This window comes from Microplitis demolitor, chromosome 4 (assembly GCF_026212275.2).
Source record: "Microplitis demolitor isolate Queensland-Clemson2020A chromosome 4, iyMicDemo2.1a, whole genome shotgun sequence".
NCBI classification, from domain to species: Eukaryota; Metazoa; Arthropoda; class Insecta; order Hymenoptera; family Braconidae; genus Microplitis; species Microplitis demolitor.
Genome location: NC_068548.1, coordinates 6,514,170 through 6,541,295, shown reverse-complemented (window position 1 = coordinate 6,541,295; position 27,126 = coordinate 6,514,170). Strand labels below are relative to the sequence as shown.

The following is a 27,126-nucleotide window of genomic DNA, read 5'->3' as shown; positions in this document are numbered from 1 at the left end:
AAAAAACAATTCCATGAAAACTAACCATCGGTCTCGAAATTTCTGTACTCACTACAAACTTATTATCATTATATATATTTAAAAATTATAAATAAATATCCTCAGAAAACACAAAAATTCAAATTTTATTTTGAATTCATTTTTTTTATGAGGTTATGTGAACTATTTTACAAAGTGATCTTTTTTAAAGGTAAGTTTTATTATTTTCATTGTTCATATTTATTACTACGACCATTACTACGATTATAATTATTATTATTATTAATTACTTGTCTATTGAAAAAAATTAAGTAACATTAAATATATTTATTTATTTGATTATTTAATTTAATGAGAGCGGTAGTTATGTAATTAAATTGTTGCAATTTATTGTTAAACTAGGTCAAGACTATTTAATAGTTTATTTTTATCAGTAATTAATTGTCATTAATAATTAATAATACATTTATATTTTATTATTATTATTGTTATTCAATAATTTGGTAATTTTATGTCATTAATTATTAAATAATTTGAAGAGTTTCAAATAATTTTTAATTATTAATTTTTTATTATTAATTAATTTTTAATGCAGTTACTTTTTTTATTATTAAGTTTTATTTATTTCATTTTAGGTCTGAATTTTTCCCAATTGAATTGAAATAAAAATAATAAATAAATTAATTAATTAGCTAAATAATTAATTTTTTAAAATGGTTAAGTATTATGAGACGAGTACTATCTTTCAATTTAATTGGAGTCAAGTCGCTCAAGGATTTTGGAAACGTTATCCAAATCCTCACAGGTAATTTATAATTATTATTTTTAATTATTGATTAATTTAATTAATTTTATTTTCACTTTAAGATTTTTGAGTAGCAACTATGGCTCTAGTTTTGAAGATACGATAATAAGTTATAGAAATTATTTTGTAGAAAATTAAATTTACAACAAAAAAGTATTCTTGTCATTTTTTGATTTTTTTGATAGTTTAGGGGGAATTTTTATTTTAATCATTTGGAGTATAAATCTAGAGATCATTATTGAAATTATATATATATATTTGTTTTTAATTTAAATTAAACACGAACTATGGGAGTTACGACAAATATGCACTGAAAGAAAATTGTAGGAAATTAAATTTGCAATAAAAAAGTAATCAATGATTTTTTTTTGTAAATGCCATAATTGAGCTGTTGCATTAATTACAACTACTGAGGATATAAAAGTTATTCAGATGATCATTATTTTTTGATAATTAGTAGTAATTGTAATTATTTCTAACTCTACTATTATTATAGTTCACATGTGTTGTCTGAAGATACCGTGGCAAGAGAAATAAAAGACGGTAAATTGTATTCAAAGCGTCTGTTGACTAAAACAAATCGCGTACCCAAATGGGGAGAAAGATTTATCAGCAAAAATGTTGTTAAAATAGTTGAAGAAACTGTCGTCGACCCGAAAGAAAAAACACTTACTTCTTATACACGTAATTTAGGATACACTAAAGTAATGGTGAGTATTTAAACTTATTCACCCTGTCAAAAGTTCAATTATTTGCTAAAAATTTATTTGAACATTTTCTTGATTTACATAATTTTCATCTGCGTTCGACGAGCTTTCAAACGAGTACCCACATCACTATGTTTAAATTTCAAAAAAAAATTTTGAATTTTCAAAATTCAAAATTTTTTTTGTTTTGACTTCTCAGTCTTTCAGAAAATTACATGCTCTTTAAAATGAGTACCCACAATGATATATTTTGAGTTGATGAAAAATTTCATTTTTTTTTTTTATTTTTTGGAAATTTTCCTGAAATTTAAATATAGTCATGTGGGTATTCAAACAACGCAAAATTTTGTGAACGTTAAGACTTTGTTGACGATAATTTTAAAAAATAATTTTGAAAAGAGAAAAAAGAAGATTTAATAACAAGACTAATTTTTTTCAGAGTGTAATTGAAAAAGTAACTTATAAAGTATCTGATGAAAATTCGGAGTGGACGGTGGCTCACAGATCGGCATGGATCGATAGTTCGGTATTTGGGTTCAGTAGAGCGATTCAAGCCTTCGGGTTGGATAGGTTTAAAAAAAATTGCTATCAGATGACTGGTGGATTTAATTTTGTATTGGCAAATATGTTTCCCTCGACTGCAGCTCACATAAATCCAAATTTCGCGCAGTTAACTCTTGATGAATCGATGATAAAATTGAGCCACGCGGCAGAAGACTTGCAGCACTCGTTCCAAGACAAAGCTGAAAAGATGAAAGATGCCGCAAAGAAGGCTACAGACTTGGCAAAGAAGAAAGCAGCGCCTGTATATGCTGCTTGCCAGCCAAATCAATCATAAATTGAAGGCTTTATTTATTCATCGTAAGTTAAGTAAGTGGTCTATGAGGTTTTAATGACTAGGGATCTATTTAATTTTAGCTCGTAATTTTTTTATTACTATTGGAGATAAAATGTCTATATTTCGTTGGTGTAAATCAATTATTTTTATTTTTGGTTTCGAGGCTTTTGTTGTTCAAGAAATTTCTCTTTGTTTGAGTACCCACAAGTCAATACTCAAAATTAAAAAATTTTTAAAAATTCAAAATTTTATAATTTTGACTTTTGACTTTCGCATCATGTTTAAAATAAAATTTCTTTTTAAATGAATACCCATAAGCCCCAATTTAAATGTCATGGGTGTTTTTTTGAGAAATTGTGAATTTTCTTTTTGAAAATTTTTTTTCGTAACCCATCGTTATTGGTACTCATTCGACAGGGAATTTTAAGCTCTAAAATATTCTGTAAATTATTTTCATTGAAAATTTATGTAGTACAAGGTTGAACCAAAACTTATATTGACATGTGTTCTGCAGCTGCTTAAAATAAAATTAAAATAATCATTCCTGTATTAAACAGAATTTTTCTTTAACTAGATTTAAATATAAAGTAAGTGCATTTTTGTAAAGTTATTGTTACCATAGTTTATTAATGTACGCTTAATAATTATAGCAATTAATTTAAAATTGTTGCTACCTTTTACTAATTAATTAGAATGATAAAATAAAAAAAAAATCAAATGTTTTACTTTAGATTGGCGGTACTTATAATTTTAAAAGAGCAGTAATTGTATCATGTAATTATTATTATGTAAATAAATAAAACTACAATAGCAAAAAAAAAAAATTCGTTAATTTTTATTCCTCGGCTTCTTCGCTATTACTTTGATCTTTAAAAAATGATCTAAATATTACTCCATTTTTGTCAATTGCTTCTACGGATTTATCTCTTGCTTCTGCTTGTCTGTCATACGAAGGGCATTTTTCAATTTCAGAAAGAATTTGCTCATCTACAAAACAAAAAATTTTTTTTTTATTTTTCTGAGGTTTGGATTTTGCTCCTCTTTAAAATCCCTTTTAAATGAATACCCACATTAATATATTTTGATAAAATTCATAGTCATCAATAATCATCATGTCATGATAGCTCATAATTCATGATAGTTCAACTATCAGGTTTCATAATAAGTGATAATTTTGTTGATAAGTTGTTAATAAAAGTAATCAAGTTTGATGATTATCAATCATTTTAAATGGTAATCAGGTAGGATGCATGATGAATTATGACTTATCATGCATGATAAATTATGATAATTCATGGTTATCATGAATATTGATATTTTTATCACTAATTTTTATTATCAATTTTTCACTATTTCATGATAATTTATAGTTGTCATGATGATTCATGATAATGAATGATAACTCATTATCATGCATGGTGGCTTAATATCATGCACGATAACACGTTACCATGCACGATGATTCATTGTCTGGGCCGGCGACTCATTATCAGATAACACATTATTGTGCATGATAACTCCAGAAATCCCATTTTTGTAAATCATCATTTTAAAAAATGAGTTGGCTCTATATTGATTCATAATAACACATGATGTATCATGACCCATTTTATCATGATTTAAAAAATTTTTTTTATCAATAAAACTACTAGACAAAACATATTGATGTTTATACTCAAACAACGCGAAATTGAATTGTCTATAACTCTACACTATTTATTTTCATGAAGAATATTATCAGTTCTCACAATAATCGTTTATTACCTAATTTATTTTTACAAATCGTCTGTAACAATACACATTTATTTGAATATGAAATTCCTCGTACACAAATTGGATTATATTCATCCGGACACTCTTTAGGACACTCAGTGGCTTTACCTGAAATTTTTAGTATCAATTTTGAACACATATATTTATAAAAAAAAAATAAATATACATTTATAAAAAAAAAAATATTTTACCGTCTGAGATACTCAATAAGTATATAAATAAATATATACCAAGCATAATTTTCTAGTTTTTTAATATTGATAAGCTTATATAACCAGCTCATGTACTTTACTCTCTATCTCTTTACTCGGTACACACTCAGCTCAATAATAATTAAATCTTCTTATCAATAACATTTATTATTTGTAGTCAGTCATAAAAATTAACTTATTTAATTACTTATTTTTTTTTATCTAAGTCATTATTCAGTTTAATTTTATTCACTCAATTATTTTTTAATTAAATCTTTTAATAAATTTTATTTAAAAAATGGAAGTTTTCATAAATTGGACTTTAATTTTACTTTTTAGGACTTGCAACTTTCTAAATATTTATTTCATGGTAAAAACTTTAGAAATATCTTTTGAAGGAAATTTAATTATAAACAAATTTGTTCTTATACATCATCACCTGAAATTTGATACTTAAGCTTTAAATTTGATTTAATTCTTTTGAAATATGAAGAAACCCTTTTGAAATTTACGAACCTTCGAATTAGTATTTTGTATTATAAAATATAAAATAAAAGTAGTTTTGAGATCAATATTTGCAAAATTTTATCTTCTGTAAAAAAGCATTCCTTAACTTGTTGTAAGTTAAATTTAATATTTTATTCAAAATTTGTATTCAAACTAATAAATATCTAATTTTTATATGCAAGTTCATTACATCTTCTTTTTTTCTGCAAATCGAAATTCTGGTTTATTTACCACATCATTTTTTCAAAATGATTTTTATATTATTTATAGCAAATTTCATTTTCTACAAAAAATATATGCATATACTTTTTTTAAATCCAGTAATTGTTGAATAAATTTATGAGTGTGAACGTAGCAAAAATCAGAGAAATTTAAAATTATTAATAAACAGAGTAAGGGTGCATTCCGAAACGCGCCCTATGTAGCTGTAGTGCAACGTAGTAACATCACACTTGTGTCATTTTTTTTTTTTAATATTTTAAATATTTTTATCATATTCTGCCACTGTTTTGTTTATATTTACGATTTTTTATTTTTCTCCCATTTCTAATAAGTTATTTTTCGAATATTTAAATTTACCACGCGAGTAATAAGAATAATTAATAAATTATTGATGAGAATAAAAAAATTTTAAGCATACTTTTTAGTCACATTAATATAATTATTGACACAAATAAATTTTAATAAAATTATTAAATTCCATTTTTGAAATTTCACGCCAAGATGGCGCTAGCGGTTGTCACTGTATTTAACGTTCGATTTTTGCTAAAGTGGGGGACGAGAGAATGAATCGCAAAATCGATTGCTTTGTATCAACTGACAGTCCAATAGCGATAGCCAGTATCATCGACAATGGCAGTAGTAGTCCAGATTCTTCTTTACGTTTAAATTGAAATACAGTATTGTAGTTAATTCGCGGAATTATCCATAAAATTTATTGCTCATAGTAACTGTTTAATTAAAATGTGTAGTGTTTGTAAAATTTTAATTGTGCAAAGTGTATGGTGTGTCGTTAAGTGTTGAGTGTTTAGTGTTAGTGTAAAGTGCTGCGATTTGCTGATGCTGATAACCTCCAAGTTCCTGAGCAAAATCATCTGGCATTGTCTGGTGGGAAATAGCAGTTAAGTGACGTTTCTTTAGCTGGAATACACTTGGGGCAATTTAAATTAAATCTCCAAGTGTATTAGGACACCCTTCTGCATATTATTTTTCCATCAAGGTTTGTTTAAATACTCAAGTGTTTTTTTTTTAATATTTTAAATATTTCTATGATATTCTGCCGCCATTTTATTTCGACGTAAGGTTTATAGTTTTCTCCAATGTTTAATCATTTATTTTTCAAATATTTAAATTTACCGTGCAAGTAATAAGAATAATTAATAAAGGTGCATTCCGAAATGCGCTATGTACAGTTGCTTGCAGAGTATTTCGGAATGCACTCTAAATAATTGATAAAATAAAATTAAAAATAAAATGCCCATTTAAAAAATTTAACAATTAATAAGTGCATTTTTTATAAATATTTTTTTTCTAAATTATTTACTCTATTTATTTATAACTTAAAATTTTTTTGATGTCTACTACATTACACTCATGTAAATTTAATTTTAAATGAATCTTACAAAAATTTTATTATTATTATTATTATTATTATTATTATTATTATTATTATGACTATTACTATTATTATTATTATTATTATTAAATAATAATAATAATAATAATTTAATAATAATAAAATTTTGAATTTATCGACAATACAGAATTTTGCCCGCGAAATTCAAAAATCGTCAAGTGCTGCCGCGCATTTTATAAAATTTAAACTTTGAATCTATCGACGAATCCTCGAATTGCTTTATCTCGAAATCGAATATACTCTACAGTTAGTGCAGAATATACATAAAAAACTCTGTAATATAGTATACTATTCTATATATCTATACATATATATATATATGTATATATATATATATACTAAGTGAAGTGTTCTAAGTGATACAGGAGTGGAGTAGGTGTGACAATGTTGCGACTGTAATTATAATTTATTATATATATTCACAAATACAATAAGTAAGTAATAAATATATATTTTTCTTACATTCTTTATTCCTAAATTTTGACATTTAAATAATACTTTGGCTTATGAACATCAAGTAAGAAATAATTTTTTTTTATCAACAATAAGACTCCATCTTGTCTAATTTTTTGACGCCCGTATTTATAATAAATAAATTGAAAAAATATTTGACAATTATTTTTAAAAATATATACTCATACAAAGCAGGTACATATTGGCTGCCCAATTTCAAAACACAGGAACTGACAAATTTTTCAAAATCAATTTTTTAGTATTTTTAGTTCCAATAGAGTCTCGTGAACTTGATTCGATGCATATTTCAAAAAAAATTTTTTTGTCAGTTACTGTGTTTTGAAATTGGGCAGCCGATATTTTTTACTTCAAAAAAAATTTTTTTTTTTGAGTAAGATGAATTATGATTCTGAAGTTCAAATTTTCGGAATTTTTTTTTTCAACAAATTAATTAAAAAAAAAAAAAAAAAAAAAACAAAGCTAAAAATATGCACATGTAGAAAATTAAAAAATCAATGAGTGCAATTTTTAAAAATATTTTTTTTTTTTAATAATTTATCGTTAAAAAAAAATCCAAAAATTATTAGACGTCGGCTAACTTCAGTACCATAAATAAAGTTTAAAAAAAAAAATCATTACATTTGAATTTTTGATACGATTCCGAGTAAAACGAGTACTCACATCGATATAGTACGATTTTATGTGTGCACATTCCATTTATTCGTTAATTAAATTATTTATTCACTCACATTTCTGCAAAAAAAAATTTGATATTCGAGAGCTTGATAAAATTACGAGTAAAATGAGTCCGCACATCGATATGGTACAATTTTATGTACATTCCAGTCATTTGTTGATTGAATTTTCCTCTTTTTTTTTTTTTTTTTATTGTTAATTTAACAACTTTTTGAAATTATATTCTAATTTTGTAATTAATTTGATATTTATCTATTATATGTAACGAGTAAAATAAGTACTGACATCGATATTTTAAAATCAAATTTCCATTCTCTAATTAAAATGTTGTAATTAATACTCTGTACAATTTTTTTTTAATTAAATGTTTACTATCGCCGAATTATTGATAAAATTCTCTTTCAAACGAATACCCACATCATTATATTCAAAAAATATGTAAGTACATATAAAAGTTCGTTAATTAATCATTTATATACATATATTTTATATTTTCCACGCAAACATACTGATGTGGATACTCATTTTACTCGCCGCTACACTGTCTATCCTTTCGACGTCTTCATTTTTCCAAAAAAAAATTTTTATCTTTTTTAAATTTTCTAAAATTCCCAATTTTTGACTTTTTCAAACCCCATGATGTGGGTACTCAAACTTCAGCAAATCTTTATCCGAATCCAATCCCAGTTATAATTTTCCTCAAACTTTATTTCGAATCACCAAAGCTCAAAAATCACAACAGCTCTAGCTTATAATTTCAATTTTTAATCAATTGTTACAGGGCTAAAAATAAAAAATAATAAAAATGGCTGAATTAGCGGCATTACTCCGTCAAGATATACCGGAGGGTCGTAGTAATTTAGCCGACAGTCACACAAACCTTGAGCGAGTCGCCGAGTACTGTGAAGCGAATTATTTTCAAGCTGAAAACAAGCGAATAGCATTAGAAGAAACTAAAAATTTTACAACTCAATCACTTGCCAGCGTTGCGTATCAGATCAATACTCTCGCGTATAATTTTCTCCAACTGCTGGATCTTCAGACTTCTCAACTAAATGAAATGGAAAGTCAGATGAACCATATTGCCCAGACGGTAATGATACACAAAGAGAAAGTTGCTCGTCGTGAGATCGGAGTTCTTACGGCAAATAAAATGACAACAAGACAATACAAAATAATCGCACCCGCAAATCCGGAAAAACCAATAAAATATGTACGTAAAAGCATTGACTATACAACTTTAGATGAAATTGGTCATGGAGTGAGAAGCGGAGGTACTCCGAGAAGTAAACAGCGAGGTAGTAGTCAGGGAAGTGTTCAAAGTTTGGGCGGTACTTCAACAAATTCAGGAATCACTGCAGCGATGGTTGGTCCGGCTCCTACAACCAAACCTCCGACTCCGCCGCAAGTCGCGAGAACTGGAACGCTGAGCAAGGGATCAAGAGAATATAGAACTCCGCCAGCAGTTGCTCCGCCACAAGTACCGAGTCATTATGCGCCCAATTATCCTCTGGGACATCCGAGACGGGAACGAGGCCCTGGTTACAGTACTCTGCCTCTTCATGCTCACACCACTACGCTGGCTCACAATAATTCTAATCTTAATAATAGCGTTAATAGTGTACACTCTGCGCCTCCACAAGTCGGTACGGTACATCCGTTACAGAGCCACCCGCAGATACCACCTCCTGCGCCTCCTAGTGTCACTGGGTCTTATATACAGGAGCTTCATATGCCACGTAAGTTTAAGGGAGGGATCATTTTTTTGGTTTTGAGTTTGAGAGCTGGTAGAGAACGTTGTTTCCGGTGGAATGAGTACCCACAGTACGGGGTTTGGAGTTGGAAAAAAAAATTTTTGAAAAATATATTTTAGAAATTTTTTTTAAAGCTAGTGTTGTTCGTACTCATTCATGAAAAATTTTTAAACTCTACTAAATAGAGTTGATGGAAATTAATTTTTTTTTTGTCTAGGATCAAATTGTCACTCACACAAAATTTAGCAGTCTAGTTTTTTTTTTTAAGTGTCAAAATTTTTTATTTTCAAAAATAATTCTCTAAAAATAAAGAAAAATCTAATTATCCAAAAGTATCGTTGTGGGTACTCATTCTTCAGTAAATTCTCTACTCTCCACTATCCCGTATCTCAAACCAAAAAAAAAAAAAACGACTCTACCACCACAAAAAAAAAGTAACCCTCGGCATTATCATAAATTTAGCACCACCGTCACCACTGGTCGTTGGCGGAGACCTAGGCGAATTTACAGGTCACCACACATTACCACACCGTCTCTCACACCAATTAAGCCGTGGTAGCGGTGCCAGTAGTCCTCCCTTGCCACCACCACCCCCACCAGAACAAGAGGAGCACCCGCAGTTTGGACGTCCGCCCCAATCTAGCGCCATAATGCCAATCGTACCCGACGAAGATGATCTTCCTGGCTGGGTTCCCAAAAATTACATTGAGAAAGGTACTTATCACTCATCAACCCCTTCCTCTAACTCAGTTACCCTAAAAAAAAAAAAAAATGTATTTATCACTCTAATTAAACTTTTTTTTTTTATTTAAATTATCACAGTGGTAGCAATTTATGATTATTACGCCGATAAAGAAGATGAATTAAGCTTTCAAGAAAGTTGCGTTATTTATGTATTGAAGAAAAATGATGATGGATGGTGGGAAGGTGTCATGGATGGTATTACTGGACTATTTCCAGGCAATTATGTTGAACCTTGTGTTTAAAAATAAAAATAATAAATAAAAAAATAAAAAAAAAAATTACTTCTTTCTTGTCGATTGATATAAATTTATTATCGACTGAATCTCGTTAAATTTATTCTACAAAAATATCAAAGATGCTGATGTTGCAAATAATTCAGCTAATGGTAAATTTTTTTTTTGCTAAGTACGCAATTTTGATATATACATATATATATTAGAGTGGTTGTTAAAAATTAAATATTCTTAGACGTTCCATAAAAAGCTTCTTTTTAGTGAAAAAATACGTGGGGAATTGTGGGGAAAATGTGTTCCTCGAAATTTTTAACATTTGTAATCCTTTAGATTGTCAATTGATAAGATCTAAAAAAGTTTTTTTGAAGGATCTTCGTAAATACACATTTTATAAAAAAAATGAATATGACCTTTTTTGTCAAGAATTTAATTTCCTACAAAATTGTTTCTATGATTTTTTGTTTTAATCTACATATTTCATGAGATATTTATAAAAAACCGCAATTTTATTGAAAAATGAACTTTGTTAATCCTGAGGCACGTGTTCTTTTTACTTAAAAGAACAAATCTCTCACCCACTTCACTAAAATGAAGCTTTTTATGGGGCGCCTGAGAAAATTTAATTTTTAACGATCACCCTTATATACATATTATTGTAATAAAAAAAAATAATAATCGAGATAATGAATTATGAGCTTGTAGACTTTGCTAAAAAATATTATAAAAAGTTAGTCCGTATGTGTAATTTTACAATTTTTTTAAAAATAATTATAAGCTGAAGTAAAAAAAAATTGTAATTATTAATATTTAATATTTGTACCTTTTTAGTGGAAAAAGTATTTATGAAATATTGGAAAATATTTAATTGAATTTTTTTGTAATTATTTAATAAAGTTTGAATAATTGAAATTTGAGTTTTTTTGATTATTTAAGATGAGTGTTTTTTTTTTTGATAATTTTTTATTTGTGAAGTGATTGGTTTGGAATTTAGCTTTCGAATGTGGAATCACAGTCCTAGGTTTCAAATATATATAATACATTATTTCCATACATTTATATATACATGATATATATATAACTTTCTAGTAGAATTCATAGAAATGTAGCTAATGCATTTGTATTCATGACCACAATTCTTAACTGACCTCAATGAAACTCAGCACACATTTTCTGTAGATGATTTTTGAGATCAAGATCGAAGATGAGCCAAGTCGGTCAATTAGTTTAGAACTTATAGCATTTCTTAAATGTCAAAAATTCATATTTTTACTGATTCTTTCTTCAATAACTTTTGAATGTGACAACTTATCGAGTTTTTTCCAAATGCATTTGAAAGCTCTTTAAATAAGCTTTAATTTTCATGCTTATACATTAGGGTGCTTCGTTTCCGGCGAAAGTATTTTTTTCGTTGCTTATCAAGCAAAATATTGTTTTTTATGCTAAAACAAAAATTCCTGTCAAGTTTGAGCTCTTAATTCCAATCCTAAGTACTTTCCATTTGATTTCCAAGATTTCCCATTTAAAATACACGCAACTTAAATTACTTTTTTCTTGACTTTCTAATACTGAGCTGCATTTTATGATATCGACGCGATTTTGATCGCAAATTGCAGGGCGTTTGGTGTTCTTCAAAAGTGCCCATAGTAACTTAACTGTAATTCCAGCTTTTCCACTGATGTCCGCTGAGGAAGTCATTTTTTGTATCAAATTGACCTTTCTTGGCTTGCAGAATATAAACCAATGAATTCACACAAAAAATGTGAAGGGGAATTTTATAGCAAATTTTATTCCCTTCAAAGAAAGCCCTGTGACTCAAGTCGCTAAAGTCCATAGTGTCCGAGTTATAGGAATTTTAATAATTTAAAAAATATAATATTAAAAAAAATGACAATTTCTATCGTATTTTTTAAATTATTAAAATTCCTATAACTCGGAAACTATGGACTTTAGCGACTTGACTTATATGACTTTTTTTGAAGGGAATAAAATTTCCTATAAAATTCCCCTTCACATTTTTTGTGTGAATTCATTGGTTTACGTTCTGCAAGCCAACAAAGATCAATTTGCTACGAAAAATGACTTCCTCAGCGGACATCAGTGAAACAGCTGGAATTACAGCTAAGCTACTATGGACACTTTTGAAGAACACCAAACGTCCTGCAATTTGCGATCAAAATCGCGTCGATATCATAAAATGCAGCTGAGTCAGCTGAATGTCAGCTCAAACTTGGCAGGAATTTTTGTTTTAGCATAAAAAACAATATTTTGCTTGATGAGCCATGAAAAAAATACTTTCGCCGGAAACGAAGCACCCTACTGTATAGATGCCTAGACTAAAGAAATTACTTATCTTACTACTCATTAAATGAAATTTTTTTATTGCATTTGTTTTTGATGATGTTCAAAAAAACTTTTTTGTGGCTTTCCCAATACCTCTGATTCTGCTTATACACTTTTTACATATATATTTATTTATACATATAAATATCATGAAATCTACTTCCATTTCGGCTGCCGAATGGCCTTTTTTTAAATATATTCATATGAGTAATTATTTCATAGAAAAGATCAATTCCTGTACACAAAATTCATCAATTTATTTCTTCTGGTCACGTGGCTTAATAAGTAATTCAAAATAACTAGCAATCAATTAAATAATTCCTCCAAATTTCATCATTTCTAATTTTTCAATCCTTTTCCTGTTTAGAAAAACTCATAAAATTCAATAGATTCTCATAAATTTCCATAGAGATTTTATAAGAATGACTGAGAAGTGGTATAGTTAAGTATAGGGTCATACATATAGCTATAAGAATCTATCGGATTTTTAAAGCAGAGCTACCTCTTAGATTTCTAAATTTGCTCTCAAATGAGATCAATCATCCCATATTTTCTATCAAAATATTCTTTTCGTCGGGTAGCGATATAATTTTCGGCCAGTTTTGGGCACTTGAAAAATTAAAATAAAATAATTTGTAAGAGACGCATAATTAATTTTTTAAATGCTTACAAAAATACTTTTCTCACACTGTTACAATGGAAATTTTATTTTATAATGTTCCATTAACTAAAATAAGGTATTAAATGTCCAAAAATGGAGCAGTGGCCACAAATGGTCTTCTGCCCTACATTAACGTATATACAACCTCCTCCAAATATAGTCATGCGACTATTCATTCCACCGGAAATTCCATCCAGAATTCAAAAATACTATCAATTAATCTCTTCCTACCCCTTAGCGCCCAAATCTTCTCTATCCCCAAAATCAGAGTCTTAATTATAAAATCAGTTCCTTTAGATTTAAGTACGTTATCCACTAAACAATATCCCATTATCTATATTGATCTCTTCTGACTAATCTACATATATAATCATACATAATATACATGTATATATATATCGTGTATAGTGGGTATTAAACACATGTACAGGTTGGTTTAATGTAAACGTTATCCTAATTTGACAGGATGCCCGCTGACATGAATTTATGTTACGCCGAGCATGTACTGCCCCTTTAGAATCTATACTATATATATATATATATATATATATATATATATATATATATATATATATATATATATATATATATATATTAAATACATATATGTAGAGGGATATTTACTTGATACCCGGATGTATATAAAGCACTCTAAATTGAGGGGCGTGTTACTATATTCAAATTGAGAAATATTGCCTTTCCAATAATAAATAAAATATATAAAATATATATGTATATACATATTTATTCTTCATTCGAAAAAAAATCCATTTATCATTTTATTTATCAAACAAAAATCTGAACCCTTTTCGGTTAAAAAAATCTCTATTGTAAAAATAAATATAAAAAAGTTTATTCATTTTTTATGTGAGATTGTAATCTGTCGGCTTTAATCCGGTATATAAGCCCGAGTTGTATAACGGAAATTAAAAGCTTGATATGGGTATAAAATGGACATTTTCGGGTCCGCCGCGTTGAGATAGCTCCGGCCGTTAGAGACCACAACAGTGTCGATAAAATTAATTTTTATTGTTATTAGGTCGGAAGGTGTTTGGGGAAGTGGAGCGAAGAGAGAACAGGAGAGCTGAATTTTCAAAGGAAAAAAATTGGTGAGTACTTTTTTTTTTTTTTTGATAAATCGTAGTGGTTGAGATTCGAATTCGCAACCCATCGGATGTTTGGTAGCTGGATTATTTGTGATTTCGAGAATTGGGTCAATGAAAAGTGGATATCGATATTTTTTGGGTTGTAGATGAAATTTTATGAAAAATGAGTACCCATAAGACATATTTATACAGATGCACATATATCATATATATGAAAAAAATATATCAAAAGAGGGGTTGACAATTTTTGGAGTGTAGGCTTGTGGGTACTCGTTCAAAAGAGAATTTAAAAATCTATAGAGAAGTCATATAGAAAATTTACCCTGCTCATTTTTCCCCGAGTAAAGATTTTAATCTCAAAATTAAAAAAATTTTTTTTCACTATTATCTTAATATGTAGTCTTTATCAAACGAATTTCTTGAAAAAGTTTTTGAAAAATCGTTTTTTCAGATGATTGCTTTAACTCCTTTGTTAAAACTGTTATTTAATAACAAATAAAATCCATAAAAAGCACGACTATTTCAATTTTCATCATCTTCAATTTTGAGCTTCACACAGCAAACGATATTGAATTTCCTTCGTTGGCTTTCAAGTAGCGAAGCTTCTTACGCTTCTCACAATAAACACAAATACACTTATCCACACATTTACCTGCACACACATACACACATTGTCTTTCTCTATCTATCTTGTATTGCACACTATAGTCAGTAGTATAAAGTACGAACTGGTATACAAGGAAAACAAAAGCAAGCACGTAGACATCAGCTAGAGCTTTTGAAGAGCTTCAATACGTTCTATACTTTACAAACTATACTCTACTGAAAATAAGATTCTATATGTCCATACATATACATTGACAGAGTGTACAGTAGTATTCTATTAAACCGCAGCCAGGATCACGTACAAAGTGAATGAACACAGACAAGGAATCATTGGAAAGGTGTTTCAATTTCTAAATCCACATTGTACTTATTTTTATTTTTATTGTATATTTATTTTTTTCCCCTATTTTTACACGTCAACTGAAAGCGTTAAACAAGTGACGGGAAGACATTCGAATCAATTGATGCTTCGGGGATAAAGTGATGAATTTAATGACAATAGTAGAAGAACTTGATGATAAATTTAATCAATATATAGATACACAGAAAAAGAATTCATTTACTTCCATCACTTTGAATAAATTTACGAGTCTCTTTCAATGACGTTTGGTCCTTCGAGCCACTAGAAATATCCCAGAAAGCCAACGCGTTCATCAAAAAAAAAAAAATATTTATCAAATCTAGATCATCAGTCCTCCAAGTCCTAATTCCATGTCTTACTTTTGACCCTCCCCCCTCTCCCTTTCCCTGTCACTTTTGAAACTCCTGTCAAAAAATAAAAAACTAAATCTTCATCAGTTTACATAATTGCATTGGAATATTTTACATCCGGACAATTCTACATTCGTTACAATCACTTCCTTCTACTTTAAAAACATTTCCCAGTTTCTTTCAATAACTTTTGGTCCTTCGAACCACTAGTTTTATGCCAGAAAACCGACTTACGGTCATCAAACAATGAAATTCTTTATCAAATCTCAATTATGAGTCCTCAGAGTCACCATTTCAGGGTTAACTTTTAACTCCCAACCCCTCTACCACTTTTATTTCCACTTTTGACAATTCTCATCCCTAAAATAAAAAACAAAACCTTGAACACTTCACTTGATAGCCATTTTTTTTTTTTTACTAATAATTAGTCATGTCACGCTACATACTCACAGACATTATTAATAGTTTACTCACCTATAAATCTTAAAAATCCATTATTTTTCATGACATAAAATACACTCTCCATCACGCGTTTAATAAACTCCGAAAGTTATAAAATCTCTTTCGTAGGCAAAAAAAAAAAAAAGAAAAAAAAAAGAAAAAGGATTCTGTCAGTTTTTTCTAATCATCGCACTTACGTATGTAAAAAAGTGTGAAATACTCTAATTGAATTAAAAAGACGGAATAATCTTGAAGATCTTCCGAAATCGTAAGTAGGAGGATTTGTAGAATAGATTACTCTTTTTTTTTTTAATGTGAATCCTCCATCAGTTGAGAGGGCTGGAAAGGAAATAGTGCAATTCTCTCTGAAGAAGGATTAATAGCCAGATCATGAAGATGATAAATCAGAATGCTCGGCTGGTGCGCAGCCAAACGTTTCCGACATGTTCCAATCAATCGACTCAGCTGTTTGAGGAACTAAACGGGCTAAAGTTCGAGGAAGAGAATAAAGAAGGGAGAAAGAAAAAAAGCGAATTGAGGAAACCGGAGGGTGTAAAAGCACGATACGAAGTGAGTTAATGGCTGCTAAGATTTCTGCATTCGGAAATTTCTTCTTTTAAAATTTAAATCTTGAGTATTTTTTTTAAAGCTCTTAAATATGTCAGGATATTCATATTTGTCCTCATACAACTATTACCAGTTACTTTTTAAAGTTTTATAAAATTATTAATAGAAAAATTTCACTTATTTTTTCAAAATTAAAATGTTAGTTTTTTGAAAACTTTTTTATGTCATTTTGCAGACGATATAATGAATGTTGCATAAATGTGGTCTTCTTGATATAAGAAGGCACCATTGAATTTGCGATTAAAATCAGTTTTCCATTTTCATTCCAAAAAAAAAAAAAGAAAAATTTCAAAATTTTCAATAAAATGAATACTGTGTTGTTGTAGAAATTTAAATGCCCTTTCAAATGAGTACCTACAACATACACTTAAAATCTAAAAAATCCTTTTTGTCATATATATAAAAGTTTCAAAATCTATATTAATAATCCATAAGTATCGATGTGGGTACTCATTTTTCATGAAATTTTCCATAGAATTAACCAAAATATATTATTTTATTTCTTATCAACAACCAACTCAACTTATTCACTATTTTTATCTCAAGAGAAATAAAAAACTTAATAAAATCCAATGGATTTAAAGACAAAAGAATTTTTTTTTTTTTTTGGTTTCACAAGTGAGAATAGGACAAAGAAAAATAGAGAAAAGGCTTGTGAAAACTGTGGGTTTTAGGCCAGGGGTGGGTGAGGTTGAAAGAGTGTGATTCAACGCGCGAACGCGATAAAAGCCGTTGAATCGTTGGGGCGTACGCCAGCTGACGATAAATGGTTCTTGTTTATATATGCGTATAAAAATAACAAAAAAAAAATAATAAAAATTCAGCTTTAAATGTAAAGTTTAAAAAGTCAGTGTTGAATGAATATAAAAATAAACTTCCAGTAAATCAAAATTCTTTTTATTTCTCATAAAAAAAAAAAAAAAAATTTTTTTAAATTTAAAAAAAAATATTGAAATTTACATATCACTTACACGCAGAATTAATCAATTACGCTGCTCACTAAATGAGTGTTATTATTTTTTTTTCGTTAGTGAGGGCGGGGGTGGGGGCTAGAAGTAGAGGGCCAGAGTGAAAGGGAGGAAAAGGCGTCACGGTGGGTTGATACTGCAGTGCGATCAGCAGAGCATCATATTGTCCCCTTGTGTGATATAAATTCATCGGGTAGTTTGAATATTGCAGAGTATAGAGTTGAGAGTGGAGAGTAAAGAGTAGAGAGTGGTATAGAGAGCAATATCACGTTGATATGATTGAAGAAGGGAGCGAGATACATTTTTCACGGATCACCGACGACCCCAATTGCGTTTGACGAAAATTTAACGTCCTCGTATATTTTTTTTTAACATCAACACCGATGATTGAAAGCTATTATAAATGATTGGATACATTTTTTTTAAGTATTTTAATTATTATTTGAATATTTAATATTAATTCAAGGGTTGATATTTTTTTTTTTTTGAGTATACAAAAATAATTTATATGGTCTTGATATTTTTTTAAAGTTTAAATACGATTTTAAAAAATTTTAATTTATTACTCAATTGGAAAATTTTCTGGTATTTTTTTTTTTTGGCAAAATATTATTTTTTTAATTTTTCATAAAAATAGGAACGTAACAAAAAAAATTTTTCATAAAATTTTATCGATGTCTTATTTTACCTGTATTCTTTATTTTGCTAGAAAAAATTTAAGAAATTTAAGATAAATCAAAAATTATTAATTCAAATTTTTTTTTTTCGCGTTATAAAATTTTTACGCTTTCCCATTTTTCCCGAGAAATTTTAATTTACTCAAAGATTTATAAAAGCCTTAAAATTAAATTCAAAAATTTTTAACTGCCCGCTAATGAAATTGAAAATTTTTAAAAATTTGGGAAGTTTCCGGACTGGACCGTAGGGTTAACCGGTTTCCAGATTTTTTTTCTCATTTTAAAAAATTTTTTAGCTGTCCCATTTCACTCCCAAATTTTCATTTCGTTCAAATATTCGCAAAAAAAAATTCAAAAAATTACAAGTCGTCTCATCTTACCTCACACAATTAAATTTGGTTTGAAAATTCTATTGAATTTCCAAATAACCAACGAATCTTCGATAAATATTTATCAACTTTATCATTTAAAAAAAATTTTTATTTGCCTCATTTTGCCCCGTCTTTCCTGTATATTTAAAAATGGCCGTACATTTTTCGGGTCTTGCCTAAAATTTGAAAAGGCTCAATAAATTTTATTAACTTTGGTCCGCATATAAAAACCAATTAATTATAATTGAATAAAAATCGCCTATATATATAAATATATATAGTCTTTATGTAAAAATCTCACGCCCATATATCACAGTCATACGTCATAAATTTATGTCACTGGCAGTAGGATTCTACAACACTATAACCAATTATTTTCTCCATTTTTTGGCCGTTCTTCTGCTACATAAATATATTTATATATATAACTGCAATAATTCATCTTTAATATCTTCAATTAAATAATTTATAGGCATTTATGTTTAATGTTTATCATCTATCATTTTTTGCTAGAGTAAAATTTTCTAAAAAATTCCAACGGATTCAAAACAGAGATAAATAAATAAATAAATAAATAAATAAAATGAGAGGGTTTAAAAAGTAAATAGATTTTTTTAAGCGTTTAATAGTCGAGTGTTTAAGTGTGTTTGCATAGAGGCGTTGGGGTTTTAGCTTTTGCAGAAGCATCTATTTTGTTTGCGTACAAATAAATTGAAATTTACGATTGTACTTGATCGGGGTTTTGTATTTGTGTGAATGTGGGTGTGTTTAAATAGGATAGGGGCCAACGAGGCCATCGAAAATTTTGTTCTGGTGTGCTCGCTGTTCGTGCTAGAACATTTACTAAACAAAAAATATGTCCTATAAATTTATTTACTTGACCATTGTTAATTTATATGTATATATATATAGTCATATGTTTCGTATTTGTGAGATAAAGCACTAATTAATATTAATATTTTTTTATTTAGATCCTATTTTAATTATTATTTAACACACGACCAATTTACCCCACTATAATTAAATTTCTCACATATGACCAATTTACCTCATTATTAATATTTTTTTATCAATGACTATCTTAGCTCATAAGAATTTAACTCCAACTCTAAATACAGAATTCTATAGGAGAAGGGGGGGGGGAGCAAAACGGGGTACCCCCTAAAAAAGATGAAAAAAAAAAATTTCTGCATATTAAATAAATTAAATTTTTTTGTAAGTAATTTTTGAAATAAAGAAAAATTACAGTTTATACAATTATTCGATGCAAAGAAAGAAAAATAAGTTTTATTGGTTTTTATCACAAAACAAAAGCCATTAACATTTTTCGACTGAGACTTGATTTTTAAAAAATTTTAACAAAAAATATGCAAAATAATTTCCAATTATATTAATGAAAAAAATTTTGGAATCTTCAGAAAACATTAAAAAAATATAATTTTTTTTTTTTATAAAATTTTGGGGGTACCCGGTTTTGCCTAACCTACCCTGTTTCGCTCCCCTCCCTTTCCTTTATATACGACCATCTCACCACACAATTGATTTTTTTAACTTCTCGCTAGGAAAATCGATAATTTTCAAAAAATTCGGGAAGTTATTGTTTTCACCCCGATTTGCGAAAATCGAAATTTCATTAGATGTCGACGTTTTGAGGTCCTAGGAAGCTATTCTGACTATTTTCAGAATGATGTGTGTGTGTGTGTGTGTGTGTGTGTGTGTGTGTGTGTGTGTGTGTGTGTGTGTGTGTGTGTGTGTGTGTGTGTGTGTGTGTGTGTGTGTGTGTGTGTGTGTGTGTGTGTGTGTGTGTGTGTGTGTGTGTGTGTGTGTGTGTGTGTGTGTGTGTGTGTGTGTGTGTGTGCGTGTGTCGATATGTGTGTGTGCGCGCGTGTGTGTGTGTGTATGTGAATGATCTATAACTTTTTAACTAATGAATCGATTTGGAAGTTTAAGACGGCAATCGAAAGAGCTTGTTGGCCATCAAATTTTCTGAAAATTTCAGATCATTTGATCAAGTAGATTAAAAAATATTGGCGAATTACGAAAAAAAAAAAAAATTTTTTTTTAAAGTTTTTTATTGATTTCTCAGAAACGAAGTGAACGATCGACGCCAAAATCTAATCAGCTCTAGAATTTGATAAAATGCGTCGATTGCCGCCTTATCCACCTCAATCAGTTAATTTGTTCGAGAGATATCGTTGGAGAAAGAAATGGTAAAAAACGGTTTTTTCCAAATATCTTCAAGACAGCTGAATCGACCGCTTTCACATTCTTATCAGATCTAGAATTTAAGAAAACGTACAGATTGCCACCTCAAACGTCAAAATCGGTTAATTAGTTCAAAAGATATCGGCACTGAAAAGTTAAAAAAATAACAAAATTTTTTTTTTCCGGATAAATAAAAATATAATCTACTAAAATTTGTCTGAAATCATACCAACTCTTCCTCTTTATAGTTTTTTTCGATTATCGTATAATGTCATCTAACTTGTTTTTAAAACGAAGGTATACCAAAGTATTTTCGAGCTCGAAAATGTATTCACAACAATATTTTTGAAGTTAAGAAGCTCGAAAATAGCGGGAAGTTTTGGGGCTGGCCCGCAGGGTCAACCGATAGACCGATTTTTTTAACAGTGACCAACTTTTTGATAATTTTTTCTAATATTTTGATGAATTTAAAAATTTTTTTAAAAATAGAAAAAACTTTTTTTATTTACTTTATCGTTTAATAACTTTCAAGTAATACACAGTAAAAAGGATTCGTCAAAATAAACACATATCGTATGTAAAACGAACGTTTTACACTTATTTATATGTTATTTTAAGGAGGTTCAAGACCGATTATCTTTCTAGGGGATCTCGTAAATTTCCTCTTGTATTTTCGCAAGATTACAACTCCCACACACCAAAATTTCATTGATAGAATACATTATGAATTGACTTAGTTTTAAGAATTAACACAATATATTTTTATTACTATTGCATTATATCATAAAAAAAATTTTTTTTTTTTTAATAAAATAAGGGATTAAAATATAAATGCGAAAGTACGGCAACAGCGCACTAGTTTTTCGTGATTTTTTTATGTACTATTGTTGGTCACAAGGTTTATTACTAGCTGGAGCTCAAGTATGACACCAATGATCATTAGTTATTCAAATTTCCCGCGGTCGTCATTTTACGCTGTTGCCGTCGTTTCTTAGCTTCATGACACGTGTGACGTCATTAACTAAAATTCGCCTCTTATTTTATTAATAATTTAACAACAAACCCATGACTAAACTTTAAAAAAATATTAATGTGTTCAGAAATGTTTAATTATTTGATACTAAATAACTTATAGCGATGGTATTATGTAGCAAAAACTATGGCACTTTGAAAAATTATTTCCATTTATGCTCGTGTATGAGGACGAATTTTGAAAATTTATTTCTCGAAAACAGTGTAGTGAATCGATTTGAGATTTTAACAGTGTTTTTTTTTATGACTCTTCCAATGAAAAAAATTTCAAAATTTTGGTATTATATCGAAAATCGGTCTCGAACCTCCTTAACATGTTGTGAGTGTTAAAAAAAGTTACACACGTATATGTGAAAAGTAAAAATTTTCCAAAAATTCTTTTGTGATAATCCACATTATTTTTAATATATTTTGTGTGTTGATTTGACAGTGACATATAGAAAATGTTACTTTAAAATGAAATGACATTTTTGTGTGTTAAATAATCAAACGATTGCGATAGTTCAAACAAGATAAATACTGTACATTAAATTGACATCCAAAAGTGTTAAAAATTCAACACTCAGAATTTTAACACATGCTATTTTTTTTATACTTTGACGATTCGTTTTTTACTGTATATATAATAGTTGAATCTTGTTAATTGTATGGTATAGCTCACTGAATGAGCTTTAATGTTCGCTCTACATGGTATACTTTTATATTAGCCTTTTCTTAAACAAAAATTACCGATTTATTTATTTAAATTTAGCTGTTGCATTTTTTATCCTGATTTTTCTTAAATTTGTGGGACTACTCTCTTAAAAAGAATCAGTAAAAAGTCTTGCAAATCAGTGAATATTCACTGCGAATCAGTTCCAAATATATCACTGATTGAATTAGTGATATACTTGGGACTATTTGTGCCATGAGTATTCACTGATTGGAGTACTTTTCACTGATTAATTTTAAGACAGTGCTTCAAATAAGTTTACGGCCGTGTAACAATTTTTAAATCATAACATCGCAATTCAAGAGGTTACAATTCATTTCGTTTCATTTAATATAACTGTAAAAGTTTTTGACCTCGAAATATACACTGTAAAAAATTTTGAGTCCGCGGTGTGATGTGAATGATTTGGTGTTAAAATTTTCAACACCGTCTAAGAAAGTTACACCATGCTCGGTGAGAAATTTTGGATGGTGTAAATTAGAACGTTAACAGCATCAACGGTGTAGATGTGTAATTTCTTTATTTGAGACTCACGATTACTTTGAAACTAAGGGCGAGCTTTTTAAACCGGGTTTGTTTAATCCGAGCTTAAATTATCATTCCTGGTATATCTATATGCTATGAATGTATACTATGAATAGATATACTAGCAATATTAATTTAAACCTGGATAAAAATAAACTTGGTTTGAAAAATGGCCCTAAGTATGCAACCTATATATTATTTGATAATTTTTAACTAAAGATTATATTATTGGAAAATATTTGAAGTAATAAAACCGGACGGTGTAAAAGGAAACACTCATACCGTGTTAAAAGTACACTGCTTAATATTTCAAACCGTTCATAAACGTTGAAAAAATTTTCTTTCTAATTTATCTTAAAACTTTAAAATAAACAATTAAATAATAAGTAATCTACTTCCATTTTGAATGCCAAATAGCCTGTTTTTATTTCTACTACCATTTTTTCTCACCCCTAAAATTTTCTTATCATCATCATAACCATTCTACCCACTTAATAACAACAATAATAACATTCATAATATTAATCACTATAATTTCAAAAATTCCGCATTGAAATTTTAATTACATGGTAAATGTAATGAAAAAAAAAAAAGTTAAAAAAAAGTCGCAATAAATCCTAGAGAGCTTCGCAATAAGCTCTCAAGATTTACTTTGACGAAGATAAAGTTCAAATAGCAGCCTCTATAACAACATTAATCTCCCGTATTTTAATATAAATCTAAACACTTTCAACTCCTACTTTATTTAAGTATTTATTATTATTAAATAATAATAATAAATAAAATGTCAATTAAAATTAAAAACTAAAATTGACCAACTGATTTTAATTATAAACTTTAGTTATCGCGTGTGTTTGAAAGCTCTTGTAAAGCTTCTGACAGTTTGACACTGCTTTATATTATATATATATAATCACAAGTTTATCAATAAATACAAACCAATATTACATGATTTTGGAGTCCTGGCTTAATTATTTGCGTGGTCGTGGACATGAATACAGAATGTGTGATAAATTAACAGTACTTTAATAAGGATGATAATATTTTAGTGAACTGAGGGCTGTTGATTTAAACCGAGTTAATAATCGATTCAATCACTCACCTTCATTATAATTATAATTATTACAATAATTAATTTATAATAATAATACTTTTTTAAATTTAATTAAATTCCCGCAATTTTTTATCCATTGATTTTAAAATTTTAATTGCGGGTAAACTATTAGAAATATGGAAAAGTTGATAAGAAAAAATTTTGTAGAGAATTAAATTTTCTTAAAAAATAATAAAAGTGACTTTTTTAATAATTTTGATATTTTTAGAGGAATTTTCATTTTTTAGAAAGAGAAATTAAAATTCCGGGTAAAAAATAAAACAATTCAGACTCGCTTTACCTTATTTCTTTTTGAAGTTCGTTTTACTGCGAGCACGTGTCATTTGCCTTACTCTCCTTATCTGAATCAGTGAATATTCACTGATGATCAATGAATATTTACTGATGTAAATAGTTCCAAGTGCATCATTGCAAATCAGTAAAATGTTACTGATTCAATCAGTGGAAATCGCTTTACTACTCTAATCAATGAAATTTTTACTGAATAAAATAGTGATCGTACCATGTAATTAGTCATAATTACTGATTCGGTTTTTTATGCGGAGAAAAATTAGTATGTATTGCTTAATGCACATTAAAAAATTCATATCATGATCATATATTAAGCCGTTGATGAAAATAAAATCAACATATACAAGTTTTTCGACCAAATACGTTCTTCATTTTGTAACCAAGTGGTATTTCTTCAGACTCTACATATTCACTGCATTTTTTTGATATATCGATTCCATTCCAATATCATCCATTTCAATATCATATCAAGTTATTGTCTGTTAAATTATAGTAATTTTCCATTAAAAATGATTATAAACATTTATCTGAGAACAATAATGACATTTATTTATAAACATGAAATAATTAATAAAACAATTTCAGGTTATGCATTATTACCTAAAATGTAAATCAACTGCATACACAAAAACAAAATTATTTTACTCATATTCAATTGAGACAAATAAATAAGTTTCATTATATTATATACATTATAAATTAACTTTTGTTTATTAAAATATTTTAAACTTACCGTAATAATAGTGTAATATAAATAATGATCTTTGATTATAACTTGCAAACAACCTTTGTCTAACGAACAAGTTCCCAAGTATAGATGGCACTCTTTAATATCGTGAAGCTAAATTCACTGATTAGTCAGTAAATTGATTCAAAGCTACTGATCTCTCAGTAAATTTTGTAACTACTGGAAAAATCAGTAAGATTTTTACTGATTCAGTTTAAGAGAGTACTTTTGATTTGCTGACCCCGAAAAAAAAGTTAATTATTCGTCTTACTTTAGACTTATGTTCATCCAAGTCAAAAGCAAGCAGAATTTTTTAGTGTAAAATGTATTTTTTCATATTTTACCTTAGTTTCGACTTTTTTGCCTTATACTTTAAGTCGAATAAGTCTAAACTAAGTCAATTTCGACTTGATTTTGATATATAGCACGCCTCAGACGCGAAGCGGAGAGGTTATGCTTTATAACGGACTTGTCAAAGTCACGTGATTTTTTCGCATTGAACTCTATATATTATTTTCATATCACACATACACGTCATAAAAAGCTCATTAATCTAAAGCGGAAACAGTAATTAATAAGACTGATACTTTCATTAAGTTGCCCGATACGTATTATAATAAAAAAAAGTTCAATAAAAAATATGTATCGTGGACGTCAGTTATAGTTGTCCCAATGAAAATTTGGGATTTTGCCCTACCACTAGTGCTGTCAGAACGTGCGATATTTTTACCCCCTCTTGAGATGAAATAGCATTTACTGTAATGGCAGGAGGGGGTAAAAATATCGCACGTTCTGGCAGCACTGGTCCGGGACGACTAAAGTCTGTAGTCCAAAAAAAGTCTGTGGCACGGATATCTCGTAAACGGCTTGATGAAATAACTTTATTTTTTTTCACTGTCTTCAGAATTATGCAAAGAAAGGTTTTTTCGAAAATCACTACTGTTGTCCTTCTCGTTTTTTTTATAATAAATCATTGCTGTTAAAACCGGCAGCATGTAAACAAACACAAACTACATCCATTTTTTTATTTTATCGGAAATGTTTTCTTTTTATCATCGAACTTTCTTGATATCATAAGGTTCTACTTTACCATCAGATAATTTTTTTTTATTACCAACTGTCATAGAAGTAACTAAATTGAAAAAAAAAGACGAATTTCTTTCTAGATGTTTATTAAAAAATTTTGTAATTAAAAATGAAAATTAATAACTTATATATTTTATTTTAACATGAACGTTCGAGGTGTGCAATTTCGGATTTTCCAAACTTTTTTTTTTCGTCTTTAATCGTGACTAAGTATGCAAGTCGAGTCTAAACCATAGCAAAAATTCAATGTATTTCATATCTCCGTAAAAAAAGAATCGTATTTGTCTGGTAAAAAATGGTTCTAAATTTAGACTCGGTAGACCTGGGATGAAATTTAAGGCTAGGCTGCACCTATAGAAATCTCGAATTTAAGATTTCTAATTATTTATTAAATAATTATCATTACAGCGATTATTTTAACTTCCGACAAACAGAAGTAGACGAACTTCCTCGGAAGATTTTCACCATTCGAGTTCCATAAATATTCAAAACGTAATTAGAAATCTTAAATTTGAGATTTTGTTAGGTATGGCCGAGACTTAATAAACTGATAAGTTCGAATTTAAATTGTAGGTGATTCATCAAAGATATAATAAAAATGAAAGATAAC

General features: G+C 28.5%; 4 protein-coding genes across 4 annotated transcripts in view; 3 read left to right on the top strand and 1 right to left on the bottom strand.

The window, feature by feature from the left end:
* LOC103580810 (PRELI domain-containing protein 1, mitochondrial) lies at positions 1-2,979 on the top strand. Its single transcript, XM_008562698.3, has 4 exons — positions 1-190; positions 615-784; positions 1,281-1,494; positions 1,931-2,979. Exons 2-4 carry the CDS (start codon positions 693-695, stop codon positions 2,327-2,329), a joined length of 705 nt encoding a protein of 234 aa, XP_008560920.1. The 5' UTR covers positions 1-190; positions 615-692; the 3' UTR covers positions 2,330-2,979.
* Positions 2,980-3,113: 134 nt separating this feature from the next.
* Positions 3,114-4,423, bottom strand: LOC103580808 (uncharacterized). Its single transcript, XM_014440365.2, has 3 exons — positions 4,294-4,423; positions 4,094-4,210; positions 3,114-3,316 (listed from the first exon to the last, which is right to left on the bottom strand). The coding sequence occupies exons 1-3, from the start codon at positions 4,337-4,339 to the stop codon at positions 3,165-3,167; spliced, it is 315 nt and encodes a 104-aa protein (XP_014295851.1). The 5' UTR covers positions 4,340-4,423; the 3' UTR covers positions 3,114-3,164.
* A 1,162-nt stretch (positions 4,424-5,585) lies between these two features.
* The window catches only part of LOC103580624 (disintegrin and metalloproteinase domain-containing protein 10), a 99,438-nt gene continuing 77,897 nt past the window's right edge, over positions 5,586-27,126 (top strand). The window contains exons 1-3 of the mRNA XM_053738679.1: positions 5,586-5,682; positions 5,988-6,019; positions 14,357-14,426. Of these exons, the coding sequence (XP_053594654.1) occupies positions 5,586-5,682; positions 5,988-6,019; positions 14,357-14,426 (199 nt within the window). The remainder of the gene's footprint in view (positions 5,683-5,987; positions 6,020-14,356; positions 14,427-27,126) is intronic.
* LOC103580807 (abl interactor 2) lies at positions 6,776-11,162 on the top strand. The gene is made up of 4 exons (XM_014440366.2): positions 6,776-6,870; positions 8,367-9,324; positions 9,802-10,053; positions 10,162-11,162. The coding sequence occupies exons 2-4, from the start codon at positions 8,391-8,393 to the stop codon at positions 10,323-10,325; spliced, it is 1,350 nt and encodes a 449-aa protein (XP_014295852.1). The 5' UTR covers positions 6,776-6,870; positions 8,367-8,390; the 3' UTR covers positions 10,326-11,162.

What these genes read in the sequence shown, in the direction of transcription:
- LOC103580810 (XM_008562698.3), top strand. Translation starts at nt 693, where the DNA reads ATGGTTAAGTATTATGAGACGAGTACTATCTTTCAATTTAATTGGAGT. An exon ending in CGTTATCCAAATCCTCACAG is followed by an intron (nt 785 to 1,280) that starts GTAATTTATAAT and finishes CTATTATTATAG; the next exon opens with TTCACATGTGTTGTCTGAAG. An exon ending in TAGGATACACTAAAGTAATG is followed by an intron (nt 1,495 to 1,930) that starts GTGAGTATTTAA and finishes AATTTTTTTCAG; the next exon opens with AGTGTAATTGAAAAAGTAAC.
- LOC103580808 (XM_014440365.2), bottom strand. Translation starts at nt 4,339, where the DNA reads ATGCTTGGTATATATTTATTTATATACTTATTGAGTATCTCAGACG. An exon ending in CTTATTGAGTATCTCAGACG is followed by an intron (nt 4,211 to 4,293) that starts GTAAAATATTTT and finishes TAAAAATTTCAG; the next exon opens with GTAAAGCCACTGAGTGTCCT. An exon ending in GATTTGTAAAAATAAATTAG is followed by an intron (nt 3,317 to 4,093) that starts GTAATAAACGAT and finishes TTTGTTTTGTAG; the next exon opens with ATGAGCAAATTCTTTCTGAA.
- LOC103580807 (XM_014440366.2), top strand. Translation starts at nt 8,391, where the DNA reads ATGGCTGAATTAGCGGCATTACTCCGTCAAGATATACCGGAGGGTCGT. An exon ending in ACAGGAGCTTCATATGCCAC is followed by an intron (nt 9,325 to 9,801) that starts GTAAGTTTAAGG and finishes TCATAAATTTAG; the next exon opens with CACCACCGTCACCACTGGTC. An exon ending in CAAAAATTACATTGAGAAAG is followed by an intron (nt 10,054 to 10,161) that starts GTACTTATCACT and finishes AAATTATCACAG; the next exon opens with TGGTAGCAATTTATGATTAT.